Raw genomic sequence first — 22,027 nt, 5'->3', positions numbered from 1 at the left:
AATTCTATTTTCTTATTAGTAGTTATATTATTAGTAGTTATATTCTATTTTCTTATTATTACTTATATAGTAATTTAACATCATATATGAAAGATTTGAAATTTTCATCTCCTAATTACCTCTATACGTATTGTATGTATTCATCCAAATTACACGTTAATCATTGATTTATTATCATTTTCTTAAATACTTTTATCAAATAATATATACTATTGGCTGATGTATCATCATTCAAGGGTTGTGAATTATTCTTGAAAAATGATTTGTAACAATAGCGGCGCGTGCGTTTCCGCTTTATAAAAATTAATCCATATAAGAAGCATTTCTTTACACTCCTACGGCTTACATTCATGCAATACTTCTAGGCTAGGTATGAGGTATGAGAAATACGGTCAGTTCTGAAACGGTGAAGGAATGCCAGGGTCCCCCACTGATCTCGCATACTCGTTCCCTCCCTGCCCCCGGCCCTCTGTAAATTGTGCAGAGATGGAATCCCCACCTCATAGGCAGAAGCACCTGTTGCGCAGCTACCTGTTTTACTCGATCCATGGGGCCGTTCTCTCTTTTCTCTTTCTCTTACTACTTCTTCTCTTTCTCTTTAGTATCGTGCACGGTGTCACGGCAGTAGGACGGTCTCCGATCGCGGTGCTGATTCTTCGGTAAAGGGCAACGACTCACGAAGTGAAAATAATGTCTTCTTGTGCACATCGAATGGAATCGCGGTGAACAGTGTGAAGCCTAGTCTGTTCAAAGGTTTAGGACGGATATTTCTTGGAGAAGAAACGTGAGTACGCTGCAGCAGCCAGGTTGGAAATGCATCGAAGGAGAGTTTAAGAAGGAGCAATGGAGGACGAGCCACGAGATACCTGTTTTGGGGCAGGAAATGTGGCAGGGGCTGTAATCGGTACTTTCCTTACAACAATTCTCCTGCTGCTGGTTGCTGCGCTCCTTTACAGACAGTGGCGTAGGCACAAGGGTGAGTCCTCGTATTTCATAGATATAGAAATCCTATCAACTGCCGGTAATAATGTGTCATAGGATCCGTAATGACAGATCGTGGTTTACATTCATGATCCTGTGTTCGCTCGAGCGCGCTCTAGCTGTTAAATTCAAGCTATTGCAACGACCTTCTTGCGACAACTAATTTGCTCATTCAAAGAACCAATGGTATTTTATCATTGAGGATAACAATTTGTTGCATTTACCGACTTGTAGTCATACTTTTACGATACCAGGCGCATATGCAAAGTCGATGAGGTTTATTGCACAATAAATCGGAATTTATTCCTACGCGTTATTTCTCCGCAACTTCTATAGAAATACATCAAATGCACGATGCAAACGAACTCCGCCCTGGCACGCGGAACAATTATATGCATATTTTCTAATCGATCGACTGAATGTTGGGCAATTTAAACACAACTGATGAACTGATAGATGAAAGAAATACAATTATGTAACTAATCGATGTTTCTCAATAATACAACTTTGTGATGTAAAACATTCTGTAAACCAAAACATCATGTGTCATTGAAAATGTAGAAAAGATCTATCTATTGAAATGACCTACTAAGTAGATTGGTTAATCTCCGAAGAATTGTCATAAAAATTTTACATGAATAATTAGAGATAATAGAACGATATATATCGTGATAAAAGAAATTCAAAGAAATATTCCTTGTCATTTCGTACATTCTATCAACGTGTGTTGCATATTACAAACCTTTTCGCTATTGCGTCGCAATTGATGCGTATATCCACGCAAAAGGTAGACCTTGAAGTGCCACTCGAGAGACACAATAAGACACGAAAGTCTCTCTAGCTCGATACATTGGAATCTCTATCTGGTGGAATGATGTTTACAGATTAGAATGTAAAATATCTCCTACGGAATGTGCATTCTTTACTTTGGGATCGACTTTTAGGATTATAGAATATACTACATGTGGAACGTTAAATTGGTGCAGAACCGATATAGATAGTTAAGCAATGTTTTTCAATTCAAAATAACATATAAATATAAGAAGAACTACCAATTCAATTTTTGAACTTTTCTCCTTTTCTTTCTTTTCTTTTACTTACCTCGGAATTACCAAATAGTTAGAAAAAATTCCTATATAATTATAGTTACTTATATCGCTTAGCATAAATGATAATTGCATTTATAAATATTTATTAATTCTGTTTGAAATTTAAATCACACGCAAAATTAATTTGTAGAAATGAAAGTTTAATCAATTGCGGAATGAATATGATTGTATAAATATATAATGAAAATAAAAGTTAAAATAATAACAGCAAGTACAGTAGGAAAAGATATTAACAGTGACAAATGAATGTTGTTACTTAAAAATGATGTTACTTAACAAGTATCGAATTACCTAATAATGGATAAATGGAATCTGAGACTATCTGAAATAATCGATTCAAATTATAAGAACTCTGTTATAATTGAAAATATTTGATACATTGGATATAAATAGCAATTCATTTAATGATAAAAATTTATTTATATTTAATATTGATTAACTTTTATATAAATGTGTAGAGAAACAGACACACATATAAAATTAATCATTATCTGGTCAAATAATGAGCATAGTAGTAGAGTGATAATGTTTCAAAGTAAATTTAAAGCATTTATAGTAAACAAATATTCTTAAAATACACAAATTGAAGTTATTGTTCGTTATACAAAGGGCAGTCGAAATTTACTTTACTATCTCGATAATATATTGTACTACATATACATACATATACCACGCAATCTGTGTACCGTATAGTACTTCCTGGTACATATGCGATACATAGTACACCAGTATATACATATATTCTTATTATAAATTAGTTTTTCTTTATTATAAATTTTATTATAAATTAGTAGAAGGAACTGAATAATAACGAAACTGACTAATCGTGTAAATTAAATCTACCGAGGAGAATCGAACTTATTACATGATTTAAGTTTCTTCGTAAATGAAAAATGCACTTTGAAACAACCAGAGTAACATGTAATTTTTAATATATGCGTAAACGTAGTAGGCAGACAAGAGTATGCTAAACGCGGCAAATAAGCGCAAATCTAAAGAATGATGTCACCGTATGTAGTAATATAATTTACGTAATATCTCTCAAATATCTCTAAAATGACCAATATCCATTATATTTCCTTATATACATAATTTTTTTCATATTAATTCGATGCGTCGTTTAATGCATCGTACGTATGTACATATAATCTATTCGTCTAGACCGTTAAGTCAATATGTAATATTAATTAGTAATAGCGTAATAAAAGAGTTTTCTGTTGTTCGTATAACACGCGTTTGTATCTCAGTTTTTCTTTCAGGATCGTAAAACTTAACTTTCTTGACGCTTATTAAGATCCGTCTGTATATTATAACAAATGAACATAAATGAGCACGAACAGGCGGAATCAGATAATTCAAGCAGTAGCTGGCATCAACGAACTACAACGATATCGAATAAACGCGTATTATACGTATACCATGAAAATCGTATTCGTTCTGTTAATTAATGTATCTTTTAAAAAATTTCTTATTTTTATATAACATATCGGAATATGTTACAATTTGTAAACAGAGAAGGAGTAGTTAAATTACTATAAGCGTAGCTTATGCGATAACAATGTCATGTAAAAAAATATATCAAATTCCGATAGATAGGCAATATGGTTAAACGAAAAATAATATCTATTGAACATTTACTCAGATAGAAAGTAATTTAAAATTTAAATACTTATATAATAATTTTCCAGGCAAGTATTCCGCCATGAGAATTTATTTTATTTATTATAAAAGTATATTTTAAAAGTAAGTCCTATGAAAACATTCATTTTTAATGCTTTGAAATAATTAATCTCGATCAATAATAATATCAAAGGAATATCTTTAGGAAAACACTTAGTACTGGTGACTGATCCAGAAATCGTCGAAGAAGCCTATGCCTTTGACAATCCTTGTTTCAAGGATGTCACAACATCGTCAACTAACCGAATTCGAGAGGTACCGGTGTCTCTGACAACTGGAGACACTTCAAGCAAAGATTCTGCACGATGGTCTACCTCCTGGACATCCTTAGGACTGGGCTCGACTAACCGCACCGATAAACGAAAAACTCTCGACGATTCGTGCCTTGGGGTAAGTTTTATCTCTTTTTCACCCGTTTCACGATTTAATACAGAAGCTATATTGCAAATGAAGACATAAAGCTGTAAGAAAAATACGAAAAGAATATGCATATCTTCCTCTGTAGTAAGCGATGTAAAAGTTTTCGATGAAGCAGGCTACAGTGATTATAAAATAAACATTTCGTTTCAATATTCCAAACATAGAAGGTATTGTGCATAGCCAAATTTGGTTGGATGTACAGTTAATCTAGCCATCTTCGATACGTGCCTTTATGTTTCTTGGCGAGGAGGAAGTCCATGGCGTATGAGTCGAATTATAAAGCTAATTTGTACAAAATGAACGTTTGAAATGTATGTAAGAAGTGAAGTATGTAAGAAATGAATATAAGAAGAAGCACGTAATATAATAAAATCGAAGTTTCCTATGTAGATCAAAGAACACTGATGATTTAAAGGAATAGAAAAAGAATATGTTAAATATTTTAATATGTGTAATATGATTTGTTGAAAGAAATAATACTTGTAACATTGCAATTATCGATAATGTGTTATTTTCAATTCGACTAATCAGAGATTTCTTTTTATGCAGCCGAAAGCAACAAGGATCAATATAGTCAGCTTAAAAAGCCGAGATTTCACAGGGCTGGGATTTAATATTTGTGGCAATATGAGAGAAGGAATCTTTGTTAAAGATCTTCTACATCGTGGACCTGCATCGGAATCCGGTCGAATACATCCAGGTTAGTCGATATTTTTATATCCGAGAACTAAATATTTTAAAGCAATCGTTATACCTTTATAACCAGTCGATAATTAGCCAATTTTAAATTTACTTGACATATTTTCAAATTCGATTCTCTTGAAAAGAATTTTATTCCACATCTCCGACTTATTCTTGTACGTAGAGTCACCCTTATTAAATATTAAATATATGTAAATAGCAATAAATTTGAAGGAACTTAATTCTTTTCCATTACTATATTCACAGGTGATCGTATAGCTAGTGTAAAAATCAGTTTTCGGAATATGGTTTACGAAGATGCCTTAACGATTTTAAGTTATGCTTCCCCATACGACGTAAAGCTCGAGGTAGAAAGCGGTGGAATTGGATCGAAGCCAACCACACTTTTGAAAAAAAGTGTTGGTCCCAGCGCGGCAAGAATTTGCCATCCTTTATACAGGAGTCAATCAATTCCAGAACTCTCACAATCGAAGAGTATTGCGAAAAGACTCTTCATAGTTGATCCGAATGACTCTATCAATTCTAACTATTCGACGATGAATTCGACTTTAAAATCCACAAAATCCACACCAAATAGTCAAATATTTGAAAAATGTCATGACGAGTCCAAGGGCAATCACTATAAATTTGGTATTAAAGTTTTACCCTCCCTTGATGGAACAGTTCATCGCATTGAAAATCAAAATGAACATAACACAAATCTTGAAAGAAAACATTCAAAGAAACTCGATACAGAGAAACATTTGTCAAATATGAACGAAGCTTCCAGAGTTGGTGACAAAAAGGAAGAAGCTCAATGTCAGCAAACGTCACAAGTATTGCAAGTTCCTAAGGGGAAAAATGATACCTTCGAACTGCATAACGATACATTAAATAAAAGCAGCAAACTTAGTGATGCGTCGATTCACGTACCATCCGAAGTACCAACGGAAGTTCATAACGCAGCTATGGCCGCTCGTAGAAACCGAAAAAATAGTTCTGAGCTATTAAATATGCCAAAAAATATAGATTCCATCGAGGTAGAGGATTCCAAAAATCAGCAAAAGAATAAAAGGAAAGCTCCACCACCACCAAAAAGCAATAATTACGAAATCGAATGTACTTCTACTATGAAGAAAAATTCGTCGGCTACGAAAGAATACGATTTGAGAAAAGAAGATGAAATCAGTAGCATTACTGATTATACGGATTCTTTATCCGAATATATAAAGAAAGTACGCGAAACTACAGAGAGAGTAGATCCACGTGTAGAAGAAAAAGTAGAAACTTTGATAATTGATGGAAGACATTCTGAATCTGACACTGATAGCGAAATTCAAAACAGTTTTACGACTATCGAATTGAACTCGGCTGATATTACAATTCATCGGACACCTGTACCGGAGACAAATAACGACGAAGATGAAGAAGACGATGTTTACAGGAAAGCTGCGAGCTTAGGTGATCTATCAAAGTACGAATGCAGAACGTCGGCGACACTTGAAAGAGCACAAAGTCTGGATATGACTGATACCGGCACGAAGAAACGTAAAGCACCTCTACCACCGGAGGATATTAATGAATCTACGGAAGATTTAACTAAACTTGATCAAATGGATACTTTTGATAGAAGATTATTGAAAAAGTCGAATGAATGGGGTAATTTAGAAGATGTTGTATGGCGTAAAAAACAGGATTCGGAAGATAAGTCGCAAAGATCAAAAATTAGAAAAAAGAGTAATGGTTCGCTCGAACGATCTAAGTCTTCTATAGAAATTAAGTTAAAAGATGAAACTTCTGTCTCGAAAGAACTAAATCCTACAGACGACGAAACTAGTATCGAACTTTATAATCTTCCCTTGAGCAAAAGACTTACAGAAGAATTTATTCATGCAGAACGAATGTTCAATCCAGATGAAGATAATTCTCTGATCAGAATTGTTAATGATGGAAATGTTATTAAAAGTCCTACAGTTGAAGAAGTAGAATTACAATTTAAAAAGGAAATCTCATTACCCGATGATCTTAACAATGATAGTATGATACTAAATGAACAATTTTCGGATCATGATGAAAAAATAGTGAATAAAGATTTCGAGAAAGCTTTGAAACATTTTGAAACATACGTACAAAAGCCGACATTATTAGATTCCTCTAAGCATGATTTATTTCGTTTCAAAAACTGGAAGGAAGATAGTTCATTAACGTCGAATGAAATGATTTCATATGCCGGTAAAAAATCTGTCAATGAAGAACCAGTGACAAAAATTAATATTAAAAGAGGATGCCATGCATGCGAAGAGAACTGTAATCGTCATGAAACCTGCAAGAAAAAATCATTTACAAAAAGATCATCAACCCCAATACCTTTACAAGATTATTCTCCCAATTCAATGGAAGGTAGTAGTTCCAATTCGATAACAATTAACGACGAAAAGGAACAAGTCTCGATGTCCCATATCCATGGATCTACGCTTAAAGATAAAGAAAGTAGAAGTGAAAAGTCATCACTAAATTCGAACTCGTCGTCAAGACGAGTAATTGGAGTCCCCATAAATCAAAGAATCGATCGAGAAAATGACGAAGACGAAGACGAATACGAATTCGGTTCTGGTGTAACTATAAATAACAAAAACTTATTTGACCGTGAGGATCGTCGTAACATTAATAATATTAGTGTTTCAAGTGGTGAAAACAGTGAAGATAGCGGGTTAGTTGGTGAATCAATGGATTATAATCCACAAGACTTTGATAATCGACCACCACTCCCAGATACGCCAATGCCACAAAAAACGACTTATATTACGGAAATCAAACTTTCTACTAATAGAGAGGAATTTCAAGAAGATGACAACGAGAGCAGTGAAACGCTTTCCACAGTGGAAAGTAAGGGTAAGAAACCGATGCAAAACGAAATCAAAACGACTTCAAATGGAAAATCTACAACTAATAAAAAGCCTCCCGTTCCTCCCAGAAGAACAGACATTACGAAATCTAATAAAAAAGGAAATGCGGAAAAACAAGTTATTTATGTAACCGAATATAAATCTAATGAATCGAAAGATTCAGATGGTTCAGACGCGTCTCATGAAATCAAACAACCAGATAATTGGTCCGCAGAGACATGATCGATAAATTATTTTAGGAAATAAGAAATAAAATCGGACATAAGAATAAAGTATTAGCGAATTACAAATAATCAATAATGTTTTCGAGGTTTTAGATTGAAAGTAATAAATACATATTATAAACTGAAGGAGCAATTCTAAACATTGCAAATTATTAGCAACATTTTTTTTACTAATCATTTCTTTTTTTTTTTTTTTTTAGTACAGGAATAAGACAGATATTATAATCAAGTATGAAAATTTTAATACTATATATAGCTAAAATTAGAATATACTGTACTTAAACTTCTTCACATAGAGAAATCACATCGATCGTAATATGTATGTACTACTTATAGTGCTCATTCAGAATAGATCTGCTCTTGAACTAGTCGAAGAAAATTTTATCTAGTATCTTCCTCAATCTTCTGAAAAGACTGGCTCTTGTTTAAAAAAACATGTTTTTTGATCATTTGATAAAAATATTTGTTGTTATAATTATATTTATTTTATAACACATTTCTTGTTTTAAAAATTATTACAATTAGAATTTGTATTATATATGATTCGCATCTGTGTAAAATAGTACAGTATTAAAGAGTATCATACATACCAAAAATTGTATGTATTTTGCACGCGCGTTTTTAAACATCATATTTTGTTACAATAATAAGAAATCACAAGACTATGGTTTAAAATATTCCAGAAATAGATTAATGAAATTATTAATACATTTACATAATACATGGTTATAAATGAGCAATAATTATACAAATCCATATTATTGAAATTTCAAATATAATATTAATTAAATTAATTATAAATATATAATTCATAGAAACAATATAATTAGCAAAATCATTCAAAATTCACATTTTATGAAAACGAATTTAAAATATTGTAAATTTTTTAATATATTAATTATTACTATATGTATATATATTTGAATATTTTTTATCTATCGAATGCTCGTATACTATCAGTACTGTGATAGATGATCTATTGCAATAAATGATTTATGCGTGTATTAAATCACGATTTATTAGAAATTTACATATACATGTGTATAATTATTAAACAAATTTTAAGATAATAAATACCTACTAACTAATGACCATATGATATATGAAAATGTTAACTCTAAAATTATTGATTCGATTATTGATATTAGATGATATTTCACAATTTGATCAACACAAATTCAGTACGAGGCAAAAATATTTATTATAAGTTTTTCTAAATTTTTTTATATGTGTAAAAATATAAATATTTATGGATATGACTGTAGTAAAAATTCATTTTTTTATACTGTATTATTATTATTAACGCAATATTAACAATAATAGGGTAACATGGGGCAAAGCAAAACTATAACAATATGAAATAATGTTATTATAATGTACGAATATTATATAATATCCATACTATTTTATTACCATGCATTATCATTCCATATAAAAAATAAATGAATAATTATAATAGTATCATTTTTTAAATATAAAACGAATATTTTTTAAACACTGCTGATAATTATTAACATCTTTTTACAAAAATAGCTCATATGAAAGCTTATAAACAATGTTTATATTATAAAATGTACATAAAAAATATAATATAACGATAAACGACGACAAAACCAGTTATAAAGCTTTGGTTATACAAACAGTATAGCAATATGTTTGTATACATTATCAAATTCTATTACATTAATATTTTACCGAATAAAAGTTTCTCTATTAAACTTCTAACCTTCTAAACTTTCTACACTAGAAAATATGTTCTATTCTGTTGTAGGAATCATGATTTTGGTATTTTCATAATTCTTCTATATAATCATATTTTCTTCATTTTAAATGAATATTAATACAGATAAATTTACGGCAAAGTAATCATCATTGAAGAAAAATAAAAAAAAAATGACAAAAATGTAACAATCATCTTTACCTCATGTTACTCGTCATTTCACTGCAGTTTGCTGCAAAATACTATGAATATATGTACACAGAATTTTGCCACATTTGTTTATTGATATATATTATATATAGTAAACATTTAAAGATTCTATTTCATGTTATTAAATCCGTCCACTATATATTGTTAATTGAGAATATTTGAAAAACAAGGGAACATAATAAAACATTATATTATACGTACATATGTATATAGGACAATTTCAAGAAGCTAATTATACATTGATTTAACAGATTAGTGAAATAAGCAATCAATAATTTGTCATAATTATAATTACATAATATTATCTCTCACTTTATTCATCTTCACTTATAAATCATATCAACGTTTTGTATGTGCATGTAATTTTAGGGTAGGAAGTGTTTCAAATTATTATCTCATCAATATTGAATATTTGAGATGCAAAAATAATCACACAGTTTTATATTTAAAATTGTTATTGACGCAAATCCATTTCATCATGGCTTCAATTTCAAATATAGAAAATTATTTCTTATAGAAAAAAATAGTATTTATATACATATATATCATTTACATAAATTCTAAATAGATCTATTCTTTCATACTGATCTTATAAATTAAATGAGATGTCACAAATATAAATATAAAAGCATACTTTCAAAATTATTATATCGATCTTTTTCATATTTGAAACTTGACAATAATTTAATACATGTGTAGGATTTTGGTTGAAGTATAGGTGCTCTTTCTAGTCTGTTTATTCGGTAACCTGTTTTAGAACCATCCCGTGTGCATTTCGATTATTTATAAGGCTGTGTGCATATGTGAATATCATAATTCGAAAAATAATTTCTTGTATAAGAAATTAAATAAATATATAAATTATGCAAATTATGCAAAAAAAAAAATATCTTAATTTTTAAGTGAAATAATGATATATGTTTAAACATGCCTTAGATTGGTATTGATAGTGAAAACTAAATTTTACTTCTTGAAATAATTTTACATGTAAATATAAGATCATGTTTGCTAAAATAAGTCATCTATTTCGTAATTTCTTCAAAATTAAAATACAATTTTATTTGTTAAATAATATATATATACATTTTTATTAAGAAAAAGAGTGTACAGTTAGAAATGTTTTTTGTTGTAAATAGAGGCCAGTTACGGATGTTTCGTTATGCATGATTCAATTCGAGAGGCAAATGATCAAAAATGAAAACTTTATTATAATTAAATTTTCTTTAGAGTTCTTAACATTACTAAGACTTAAATAACAGTTTGTAATTTTTAGGAAAGTAATTAAGTAAAATTTTTTTATATGTACGCCAAAATAATGTACTATACATGTGAAATCCATCTGAGTCACATGTTGAATGATTTTACATTTTTCTTAGTATTAACTTAACAAATTAAACAAAACAGATTAGTTCATTTCGATGTTAAAAAAAGAAATTGAAGTTTTAAAATAAAAAAGAGGGAATATCTTCAGTAGTATTTATCTGCTGCTAATATTGTCCAAGGACATTTTGTACTAATCTGTAAACAATGCTATTTAAACATTCCCATTTCTTGTATATTGCTATTTTTATGCGTTCCTTAATTGTTATCTACTGTAAACGATTCTTATTATATAAGAATCTAACAAAATGAAGGATTTTATTGGACCATATATAATCATAAAGTGCAAAATATTGTAATAAAATTATAGACATTAATGTTAAAAATAAAGAATCAGACAAGTATTTACTAACAAAACGAATGTAACAGTTTAGAAAGTATCTATATAATACGCATACATATATTAAACAAAACTCCGTTTTCTGTATTTAAATAGACTTCTTGCAACGATACGAAATTTTTCGAATCGTCTGATGTATGTAAAATGTTGTAAATATATGTTATTGATACCTATAATCTGATGTATTTTAATCATTTCATTATATAGCTACGAGACCAGTTTTCTTCGATGCTTAACAAGATTTAAACAATTATGATAATTAATTTTTAGTTTAGCTGTATAAAATAACAAACATACAAATTTGTATGTATTTTAAAAATATTTTTCCTATCTTCACATTTAGTTTACAATTTCGTTGGAATCGATCGTACTTCTATAAATTAAAAAATTATCGATAAAAATTTATCATCGAATTGAGGACTATACTCGGAAGATATTTCAAATGAAAAACTGAGGACCACAATTTGATATAAATTTTACTTTCGACGTATACGTGTCATTTCAACTGAATTTTATCTGATAAAAGTAAATTCATTACAAAATACTGGATGACATACACAAAAATTTAAACAATTGTATCTAAACATATATTTATGAAGTGGTTGAATAAAAAGGTAACTATCTAAAAATCCAAAATCTGTAATATATATCATAAGCTTTATACGTTAAACATTGTTTAATTTATTGTGCTAAAATTTACATATTCATTTTGAGTAATATTAAACATATATAATGCATATTTAAGTAGCAAAAGCTGTTACGGTATACAAAATACATAAACTTATGTTTGTGAAAATTTTGTCTTGTATAAAATATGACAACAATATTTTTAGATATAAAATAATATATATTTCAAATACATTTTAAATATAAGATAAAAAAAAAGCAACTTAAGTGTAGATTTACCACTTAAAAATAATAACATGAATTCGTATGGATATATGTATGTATATCTATTTTAACCTTATTTTAAATTATAAATGTTTTTTTATTTTAGTAAATTGCATTTCAAAATAGGTATATTCCAGATATAAACATTAATAATTTCCATTCTTTCAACTTTTGTTTTCATATTATGTTTATCTATTATGTATATTCATGTTTATGAATAGGTAAGCAAAATTAGATATAATGCTATATTATACATCTAACTAACATATTTTGTACATCCTACCATATTTTATTAAAATAATATAAGGAATACTCTTATATATATATATATATATATATATATATATATATATATATATATATATATATATATATATATATATATATATATATATATATTTAATTATTATTTATATCAAGACAAAATATTTGTCCAAGTCAAATTAAATTCTTTATACCAATCTACATCTATCATAATATAAATTTACAAACAAATCCATTAAGTTTAATATTTAAGTAGCAGACTGTTTATAGTTCTTTGTACTCATTAGCTTTTTACCACACATTGCACATATAGCCTTTTTATATGCACATGATTGACAATAATGTGATCCAACTTGATGTACCTTCTGTCTACATATTCTGCAAGTTTCAAAGGTAACAGTATAGGGATTAAATCTTGCCTTCCCTGCAGAAAGTGCTTTATTTTCTCCAACTTTACGTCCCCCACTTTCTACTGTATTCCGTGCACCACTTTTCCAAGGATCTGGAGTTATGACTTTCCCTAATTTCTTTTCACATTTTTCACAGACCATTTTGAATCAGACTTGAAATTTCAATTCTGAAATATAGTAAAACTTCGTTATATGTTATCTTTATACTATATTGTATCATCAAATTAAATAATAAAGGTTAGATTTAAAACTAACATGTATGTAAAAAATAGTGAAAAATGATAAAAAAAAATTAACTTGAAATTAAAATAATTGGCCAATAACAAATATGCGTATAAATTTTTAATATTTTATATTTTTAAATTAACAAATTAAGATATTTTCAATTTACCTTCAGGACTCTTATTAATGATTAAATATTACTCTTTTAATTAGTACACATTTTATATGATACATCCCAACACTAGTCTTTAATCACGAACGATAAGTATAAATATTCGAGATATTAACTGCAAATAAATAAATTACGAGAAATATCTAACCCAAATATCACATTCTTATCCACGGTCATATAGACAAGTCTCAACATCTGGACTAGACACTTATATATCGAAAGCATAGTAGAAACCGCTCGAAAATTGAGTCATAAAAAAGCAACATGGAAGACAAGAAGATTCATGTTTTGCGCATGTGTAACATGCTATGAATGTCTCACACAGAGGCAGAGACTTTCTACTCATCTCTGTCTAGCTCGTAAAAACATGAACTTTGTTGTCTTCCATGTTGATTTTGCATGACTCAAATTTCGGACGGTTTCCCTATTGAATGTCAAGACCTGTTTACATGGCCGTAGTCTCAATCTCATCCATATCTCATTACAATCAACAGTTATCAGATATATGTACCACCTAGTTGTAATTGCGGATCAGTAATAGATAGCGCTTTTCTGATTTAGTTATTATTAATATCACTAAAAACTAAATACATAAGACTCATATTTACGCACATTGTATATGTACTTCCATATATACATATGGTATATACACATGTATGTACATACATAGATATGCAAAGCATATACTTAAATTCCAATAGTACTACGCTTCTTAATGTAGAAAAATAATAAGGATAAATTAATATTTTTAACATCCTAAATATCTTTATTTATCATACCATATATTTTAAATATTGAACATGCACACACACATAGTTTGAATTTATGAAAAATTAAACATACTCTATTGTTAGAGCAAGTAAATTAATTTTATGCATTATATTAATATATTTTATTACAGTTTATGTTCTAAAAAATTAAATATCATATAAAACTACAAAGTGATAGCATCTAATCATTAAAACAAAAATTAACCTCTTGAACGGGGATAGCAGATATATCTGTTCCTGTTAATTGTTCGCTTGGTGAGCCAAGTGAATACATGTAGGTATCGTATCCGATAGTAAAATAAACATTTCAATATTCTAAACTAATACCCCATTATGCGAAGGACTTGCAAAAAATTTCTCATTCCTTAAGCGTTAATAATTAAATATATGTAGAACAAGAATAGTCTAAAAAGTTACAATAAATATCAGTTTTTTTCTTAACATAACTATGGTTAACCTGAAATATACGTTACTTGTTTTAAGATAGTGTCATTATTTTTATACAATTGAAATGAGTAAAATGTACAAAGTTGGTAAATTAATTAAAACTCACTATTTTCTTATTATTTCATTTGAAAAATGGATTCTTTTTTTTATTGATGAGTGTAAATTGTAAAGTACCTATACGTACTATATAGTTCTTCTTGAACACGAAATAAGTAAAACATAGACTTCTAAACGCAATGCAATCAGAATGCAATAAACTATGCAAATAAAATATAATTATGTATACATAATACCGGATGATACATATGGACAATGCATACATATATATGTATTTCTATTGTATTATTACCACTAGCTGACATTCTAAAAGAAACAAAGCATGCGGAAAAAATATATTATTATACATATACGTTTATTATGCTTAGTAATATTCTCAAGCACTTAGATACTTTTAACATGAACAATGTACTTATCTTTGTTGTGTTACAGTGTTTACATCGTATATCAATCAATAAATAATGTTTACTTCATATCATCTATCTGATTTTTGCGTAAGAACGATATACATATGTTTAGATAATGTTTAAGTAATAAAAGTATTTAAAATATTTGTTTTAGAAAAATTGATAAAAACCGCAGTTGATCTGATTGATTCTGTTTGATTATCTGTTTCATGTTCAATTCTTGTTCAATTCATTTATCAGTTGTTTAAAACCAAAGATGTGACTTAAAATAGGGAAACCATTGCCTTAGATATAGCAACTAAATAACGACATTAAGTCCTGTTAAATACCTAAATAAACTTTTGATTCTACAACCATAATTTTAAAAATATGTTTATAAACGCAAAAATAATGACATAAAAATGACAGTAATTTATTAAGATATACACGCATTCATTGTATAATTTTTCTACAAAAAGCAAAAAAATCAATTATATAAAGCAATATTTTACCTATACTTTGTACAGAATATATCATTCTAAGGCACATTGTCCTTAAATATCATACAATAGTTACTTACAATAGTTGAGTATCACAATAATTAATCTTATATTTATGTATTTAAAAAAAATTTTTTTTATTACATATATGTATATGTATACGGTAAATCTTTTAGAGGCAAGTAATGCTTTTCTCCATTTACGATGATATTCTTAATTATACTTTTGGCTTATTGAATTTCCAATGGACAAATTAAATAAAAGCATCGACAACTCTCTGTTATAGATAACTTTACGTAGTTAGAACTGGCGCTGACTTTCGTTAGTTTGATTAGAATCACACGATCAACCCTCTAGTCGAAAGCAGCAAGCAATGTTAGTGGAGTAAGAGGGTTGAAGGAAAATTCGACGCTAGGGGTGGCGTACAAGTGTTGGGCGCCATCTATTCGTTCAGTGTCTGACTATCCTCTGAAGACCTGTGTACTCGCGACCGTATTACCAGATTATTGCGACATTTCGTGTGACAATTTAATTCAGTGCATCGTGTCATAACAAAGTGACGAGTGAACGCATTAAAACGGATACAACAAGGTAAATAGAAACGATAATAAAATTTATCCTAAAAGACTTACTTTGTTCGGGTGGCTGCCATCCTCGATGCCAGACACGCGTTAACATGTTGGATCGATTCCTCTTTCTCGCAAGTCGTATTGCGATGGGAGACTCCAATAGAAGACCTGATTACGAATTTTTAGTCTCTTTTTTATAGTGAAAACGTGCATTTTACTTCATTTCGTGCATCAAACGTCCATCTATTTTCGTTAAGTTCGCTCAAAAATGCATAATTTGACGTTCGAAGAGGTCAAGTCACCCTCGAAATCTCTGGATAGAAAGACGCCTATAGCCAAAGCCCTTCCTCTATTTTTTCATAAAATTTCTATTAAACGCATACGAGTTCATTGAAATTTCGTTGATTTACACTCATTTCAGATGTAGGTTCCATTTAAGTTTTCCTTTCTTTTACGAATGCAAATACAAATAAGATCGTACGATCGATTTCTCCTTGAGATTTTTTTAGATATATTTTAAGTAATAAATTCGATCTTGATTCTTAAAATATAATCCAGATAGACAATAGATAATTCGTACGTATCGGATGACAGGATTTGCAATATACACGATGCTCTCATTTTTAAACAGGTGTACCCAGTACCCATAAGTCTGCGTTTCATTTTTATCAGAAATATTCATAAGAACAATCGCTATACAATCAGATAAATTCTATTTAAAAATCCAAGCACAACCTTTTTTCATAATATTTGTTTTAAACTATATAATTGACTATTGGCCTATAATCTTTAAAAATAAATATGTAAAAATGATTTCAAGAGAAATATTGTTTTTTCTTTCAATAAAAATTTTGCTAAAATGGTACATAAAGAACATAGATATATACATATTGCAATTTCCATTTAATCAAAAAACTAGTATTTTTAATAGTAAATTATCCATAAGTATTAAAAATTATTATAATTAAAATTATTTAATATGATTTTTATGAAAAAAAATACTGGAATATAAAGAGATTTCAATGTGTGCAGCATAATAAAACACAGTTAAGTACAATTTTGGATAATTGTAGCAAGCAATGATGAATAAAAATAACGATGCCAATTTACATAATAATTCAGCGTACGCAAAATATGAAATACTTTTAATTGTGTAATGTATATCACTTCCTCGATTGTTTTCTAATAATTTTTAATTTATGTGAAGATAATAATAATGAACTTTAAGTTATTTTTTATATAAATAAATGCGTAAAATACATTGTTTTAAATAGCTCACATTTAACTAAATATGTAATCACCAACACCATTTTTAACATTTACTTAAAAAAAAAAAAAATTTAATTATCAAATTACTGAATTTGAAAGTTAATATACTTGTATATATGTATTACATGGATGTATGTCCATTTTTATTTCCGAGTGATTATATAAATATTGCAGGAAAGATATCACATTTTAATATTCATCACATGTAAATGGGTACAAGCATTTTATTATTTACACTAACTTTCTAATTTCCGTTTTTTTATTTCTCATTACATGTCTTTTGTTGAAAAAACAAATCTCTAAATTGAAAACATTCACATATATATATATACGACTTATATAATTTAATAATATATCCAAAATTATATTACGTATGTGTAATAACTACAGAAGTTTTAGAAAATCTTTTAAAAAAATTTATGAAATTAAATATCAATCAAATATCAACTTAAAAATTCATTATACTAATCAAATTATATTCTGTTATATCAATAATGTGTAACATGAAATATATATCACAAAAACATAATATAATGTTATCATCTTTACATTTTGATTTTTATAGTAATTTTTTTATATTACTAGCTAGAACCAATGTAGAGCTAGTATCTATACATATATTTACATCGACACTCGAGTAACTGAATGTTTTTCATAAACTTTTTTTGTAATTGGGGTTAAAGTTATTTCGTATATTTTTTTTAACTACTAAGAACAAAATATAAACAAAATTTTTTGCAAGCATTCCTCAACTGAATTATATTTTTTTATATCTTAATTTCTAAGTCGGAATTGCAAGATTTATTTTCATGCGAATAATCCGCATATCTCATAGACTGTCAAACTGACAAGTGAAAAAAAAGATGAAACTAACCTATGCAGTAACGAAAGACGTCATCTACCGTGTGACAGCACACGTGACGATTAACATGCTAATTTCAAATAAAAAAGTTCGTAAGATAGTTTTGTATAATATGATATTTTACAATGCAAATTATCAGTTATTTTCCTTCTATACTTACGAGTTAAAAATGTTATTTACTAGCATTTCTTTATATGCACATGTACCAAAAACTGAACATTGTGTGTGTGAGAGAAATAAACGCATATCCATGACAACCTGCTATTGTAAGCTTAAAGTTACCAACAATGACAAAATTTAACATATACATGGATATTTACTACTACATCACGCAGATAATACTGTATAAAGTTCACAAAACTTATGCTATTAAGATCCATTACATATGGAAGAATTTTAAACAAAATAAAACACATTTTTGAAAATGATACCTTTTTTAGATTAATTTTCATTGTTTCATTACATTATTATATATATTATAGTAGTAATATTCATTACGTTATTAGTATATATTATATATACATTATAGTTACCTTTTCCATTTTTTTCCAAATATTTCATTCCATTTCTCATACTTCAATTATTAATTGTTAGATTTTTGATAAATTTTACATTCGTAACTTATCGTTTTAATGTAATTTATAATTTTTCTGCATTTCATAGCGTTGGTGTCGTACCAGACATCGTCGCGGAAGAATAAAATTAATTATATTCGTATTACACTCATAACATCAAAACCTGAAGGCTAAAACCGATACATATATTTTTTAAACTAAAACTGACTTTTTCATATACATGAAAAACATAAATAAACAATTTTTACTAGCATTGATAAAAACCATTAAAAGATTGATAGCTTATAGGTTTATAAAATAATATTTTCATAGATAACAATACAATCTAATACATTTTAGAAGTTTACATTTTAAGAATCAATAAAATAAATCAAATTCGCTTACGTCTATTTTAGTACAAAAGTTACACCGAAATACAATGTCTTTTAATTATATGATACATCCAAATACAATATTTAATTTAAGTAACAATACGATATTACAAAACGTAATAATTTATCTTTTACATATGAAAGTATAAAATAAAGTTGATTCCTTGATTGCTTTGACAAAAAATATTTTATCTCATAAGTGCACGATTTCACTCTGTTTAAATCTTGTTTGTTATTAAAGAGAATAATAACTATCGCTTTTGGATTAAAGTGTCATTTGTATGATTCATCCCAATGCTTGTTCTCAAGAAGAATGAGAAAAGTAAAAAAAGGAATATGGGGTTAAAAGAGATAGGAATAGAATGTTGAAATATACAGCGCAAATTATTATAATTACGGATATGCACATGTCTGGAATTAATCATAAAGAGAAACAGGGTCAATACAATAGCAACGGTGTGCAACACCGAGGTAGACTTAAAATGTGCCGATTGCATCTACTGGTGCCAGTGACCTCCTATTGATTCCACGCTCAACGAAGCACGGGCCAAACCCTCGTCTTCTCTCTAGCCCTTTCTAGTATACACTTTCTCGTCTTTCATCTTGCTTTCTTTATGTTTCTTCTGCTAGTGTTTTCATGTTTTCCTCAAATCCGCAAACTTCTCATCCTTTTGCCTTTGTCTCATTCTGTTCGTTTATTTTGACTAGAACTCGTCTTTCTTATTGTATACTTCCTTTCACCCCCTGACTTTCCGCTCTCCTTTTACCACCTTTTCTTTCTTTTCACCGATTTCCATGTCTCATTATTCTATCCAGTTTCTTACACCATTGTCATTTATTTATTTCATTTTATCTCCTTTTTTATGTTTCTCTATTTTCTTGTCTACTGTTTTCCTTTATTTGTTTCGCATAATTGTTATGAAATTACATTATGTGTCTAATGACAATTATGCAAATACATTTATATTTCGTAACATAAAAACGATATAAATAGAATTTTAAAAGAGCATGGTGGCAAAAGAGAATACAAAACGAAATTAGAATTCGGTAACAACGCTATATATATATAGTAGTAATGTATATCACATAAGTAATGATGTGTGTGTGTGTGTACATATATATATGTGTTATATATATATATATCATTACTTATGTGATTTGTTAAAATAAATTTAGGTTTGATGGATGTCGTGTCATTGAGTTCTTTTGATCTAAATTTTACAATTTCTGTAATAAAGGATATAACTTTTTACGTTATTAAAGTGTGAAGTTGAGTGGTCGGTGTTATGTATTGAAAATACCACGTGCTATGCATATATGTATTTACCTATCGATAATTTAATCAATAAGTGAGGTACCGGTTTATGTTTAGAGTTCAGGACTGTCCAACTTTATAAGTATTTACTGTATCGTAACAAGAATATCATAGTAAACATATTCTCACAATTTTACACTGTATTTTTTTTAGCTTATTATTATAAACGTTCTTTCTTACGATCGTATTACATAAAATACTTTTATATTAATTAACAAAATAAAATAAAATGAAATTTGATAAGATAATAATATTTTAAAGTAATAATTTTTACTTTTTCATGTTCCATTTTTTAAAATAAAAGTAAAATTATGAATAAGAATTATGTATATGTATTAAGAATAATCATTATGATATTCTAGGATTTTTTAAATTTTACTGCTTGTTTATCAATTTTAAATGAGATCTCTAACAGGTTATTATTTTCTTCGTTAAAGACTTAATATTTATTGCATTACATATTAATGACTCTTTACACATCAGTAAATATATATTGAGAAAGAGATTAAGATTATTAATTAGATATTAATTATATGTTAAGCAATATTCAGAACTTTCATCTGATATAAAAACACCTAACAACGTAAAAATGTAACCATATATGTAGTAGCATTCTACATGATGCGGATATATAATGTTCCAGAATGGACAGGGTATTAAGAGAAATGAATGTGGCGTGGCGATGACAAGCCTGATCTTGGAAAACGCAGACTTGAACCGACTTTTCCCGAAATGTCGGCCTAGGGGTGGCCCACCCCCGAGTCCGGGGGCCTCCACACAGATCAGTCAGCCGCATGAGAGCCTCTGCCAGAAGGAGGCCGTCTCTGTTACCACCAGCCTCACGACTAGCCTCACAAATACACTCGCGACTACGTTCGCAAACACTCACTCCAAGAATACACATTCAACGCACTCACAAGCGATACCGGAAGACATGATCGACCTCGAGCGTGATATCTCCGATAGGTAAATTTATATTGACTTACCGATCAAATATTTTCTTTTAATCGGTAATTAAAATTAATCGCTATAATAAAATTTTTAATGTTACAAGTTATATTGCAACCATTAACGAATATTATTTACATCCCCAAAAATATTTAAACTATATAAATATAAATATAAATATATTGCGACGAATGTCCAGTTTAAAAGTGCACTGTTTACTTACCAATACTTTATACAACTATTTAATTAATTTACTGTTTCATCAGAATAAACTAGAAACTAAATTATTTACTAATGCTTTGTTATAATAACTAGTGATTTAAAAAAAACATGCTTAAAAAATAATAA

At 28.6% G+C, this 22,027-nt stretch overlaps 3 protein-coding genes across 15 annotated transcripts in view; 2 read left to right on the top strand and 1 right to left on the bottom strand.

Moving 5' to 3' along the window:
* Positions 1-519: 519 nt before the first annotated feature.
* Positions 520-11,827, top strand: LOC100650143. The gene is made up of 4 exons (XM_012316451.3): positions 520-976; positions 3,916-4,160; positions 4,740-4,890; positions 5,139-11,827. The coding sequence occupies exons 1-4, from the start codon at positions 844-846 to the stop codon at positions 7,997-7,999; spliced, it is 3,390 nt and encodes a 1,129-aa protein (XP_012171841.3). The 5' UTR covers positions 520-843; the 3' UTR covers positions 8,000-11,827.
* On the bottom strand, positions 11,065-15,039 carry LOC100650269 (cysteine-rich PDZ-binding protein). Of its 2 annotated transcripts, none has more exons than XM_012316440.3 (2): positions 14,934-15,039; positions 11,065-13,383 (listed from the first exon to the last, which is right to left on the bottom strand). In XM_012316440.3, exon 2 carries the CDS (start codon positions 13,355-13,357, stop codon positions 13,055-13,057), a length of 303 nt encoding a protein of 100 aa, XP_012171830.1. In that variant the 5' UTR covers positions 13,358-13,383; positions 14,934-15,039; the 3' UTR covers positions 11,065-13,054. The 2 variants fall into 2 exon arrangements, with proteins under 2 accessions (XP_012171830.1, XP_003393631.1); XM_003393583.4 differs by lacking the exon at positions 14,934-15,039 and adding an exon at positions 13,608-14,167.
* A 1,125-nt stretch (positions 15,040-16,164) lies between these two features.
* The window catches only part of LOC100650027, a 36,736-nt gene continuing 30,873 nt past the window's right edge, over positions 16,165-22,027 (top strand). For 6 of the 12 annotated variants that reach the window (XM_048413845.1, XM_048413860.1, XM_048413849.1 and 3 more), the window contains exons 1-2: positions 16,170-16,361; positions 21,375-21,697. In XM_048413845.1, the coding sequence (XP_048269802.1) occupies positions 21,414-21,697 (284 nt within the window). In that variant the 5' untranslated portion in view covers positions 16,170-16,361; positions 21,375-21,413. Of the gene's footprint in view, positions 16,362-21,374; positions 21,698-22,027 lie in introns of all 12 variants that reach the window. The other 6 variants (XM_048413856.1, XM_012316427.3, XM_048413870.1 and 3 more) reach the window with 4 other exon arrangements.

This window comes from Bombus terrestris, chromosome 2 (assembly GCF_910591885.1).
Source record: "Bombus terrestris chromosome 2, iyBomTerr1.2, whole genome shotgun sequence".
Lineage (NCBI taxonomy): Eukaryota > Metazoa > Arthropoda > Insecta > Hymenoptera > Apidae > Bombus > Bombus terrestris.
The sequence above is the reverse complement of the archived record's forward strand: the minus strand, read 5'-3'. Positions and strand labels throughout refer to the sequence as shown.

What these genes read in the sequence shown, in the direction of transcription:
- LOC100650143 (XM_012316451.3), top strand. Translation starts at nt 844, where the DNA reads ATGGAGGACGAGCCACGAGATACCTGTTTTGGGGCAGGAAATGTGGCA. An exon ending in ACAGTGGCGTAGGCACAAGG is followed by an intron (nt 977 to 3,915) that starts GTGAGTCCTCGT and finishes GAATATCTTTAG; the next exon opens with GAAAACACTTAGTACTGGTG. An exon ending in ATCCGGTCGAATACATCCAG is followed by an intron (nt 4,891 to 5,138) that starts GTTAGTCGATAT and finishes CTATATTCACAG; the next exon opens with GTGATCGTATAGCTAGTGTA.
- LOC100650269 (XM_012316440.3), bottom strand. Translation starts at nt 13,357, where the DNA reads ATGGTCTGTGAAAAATGTGAAAAGAAATTAGGGAAAGTCATAACTCCA.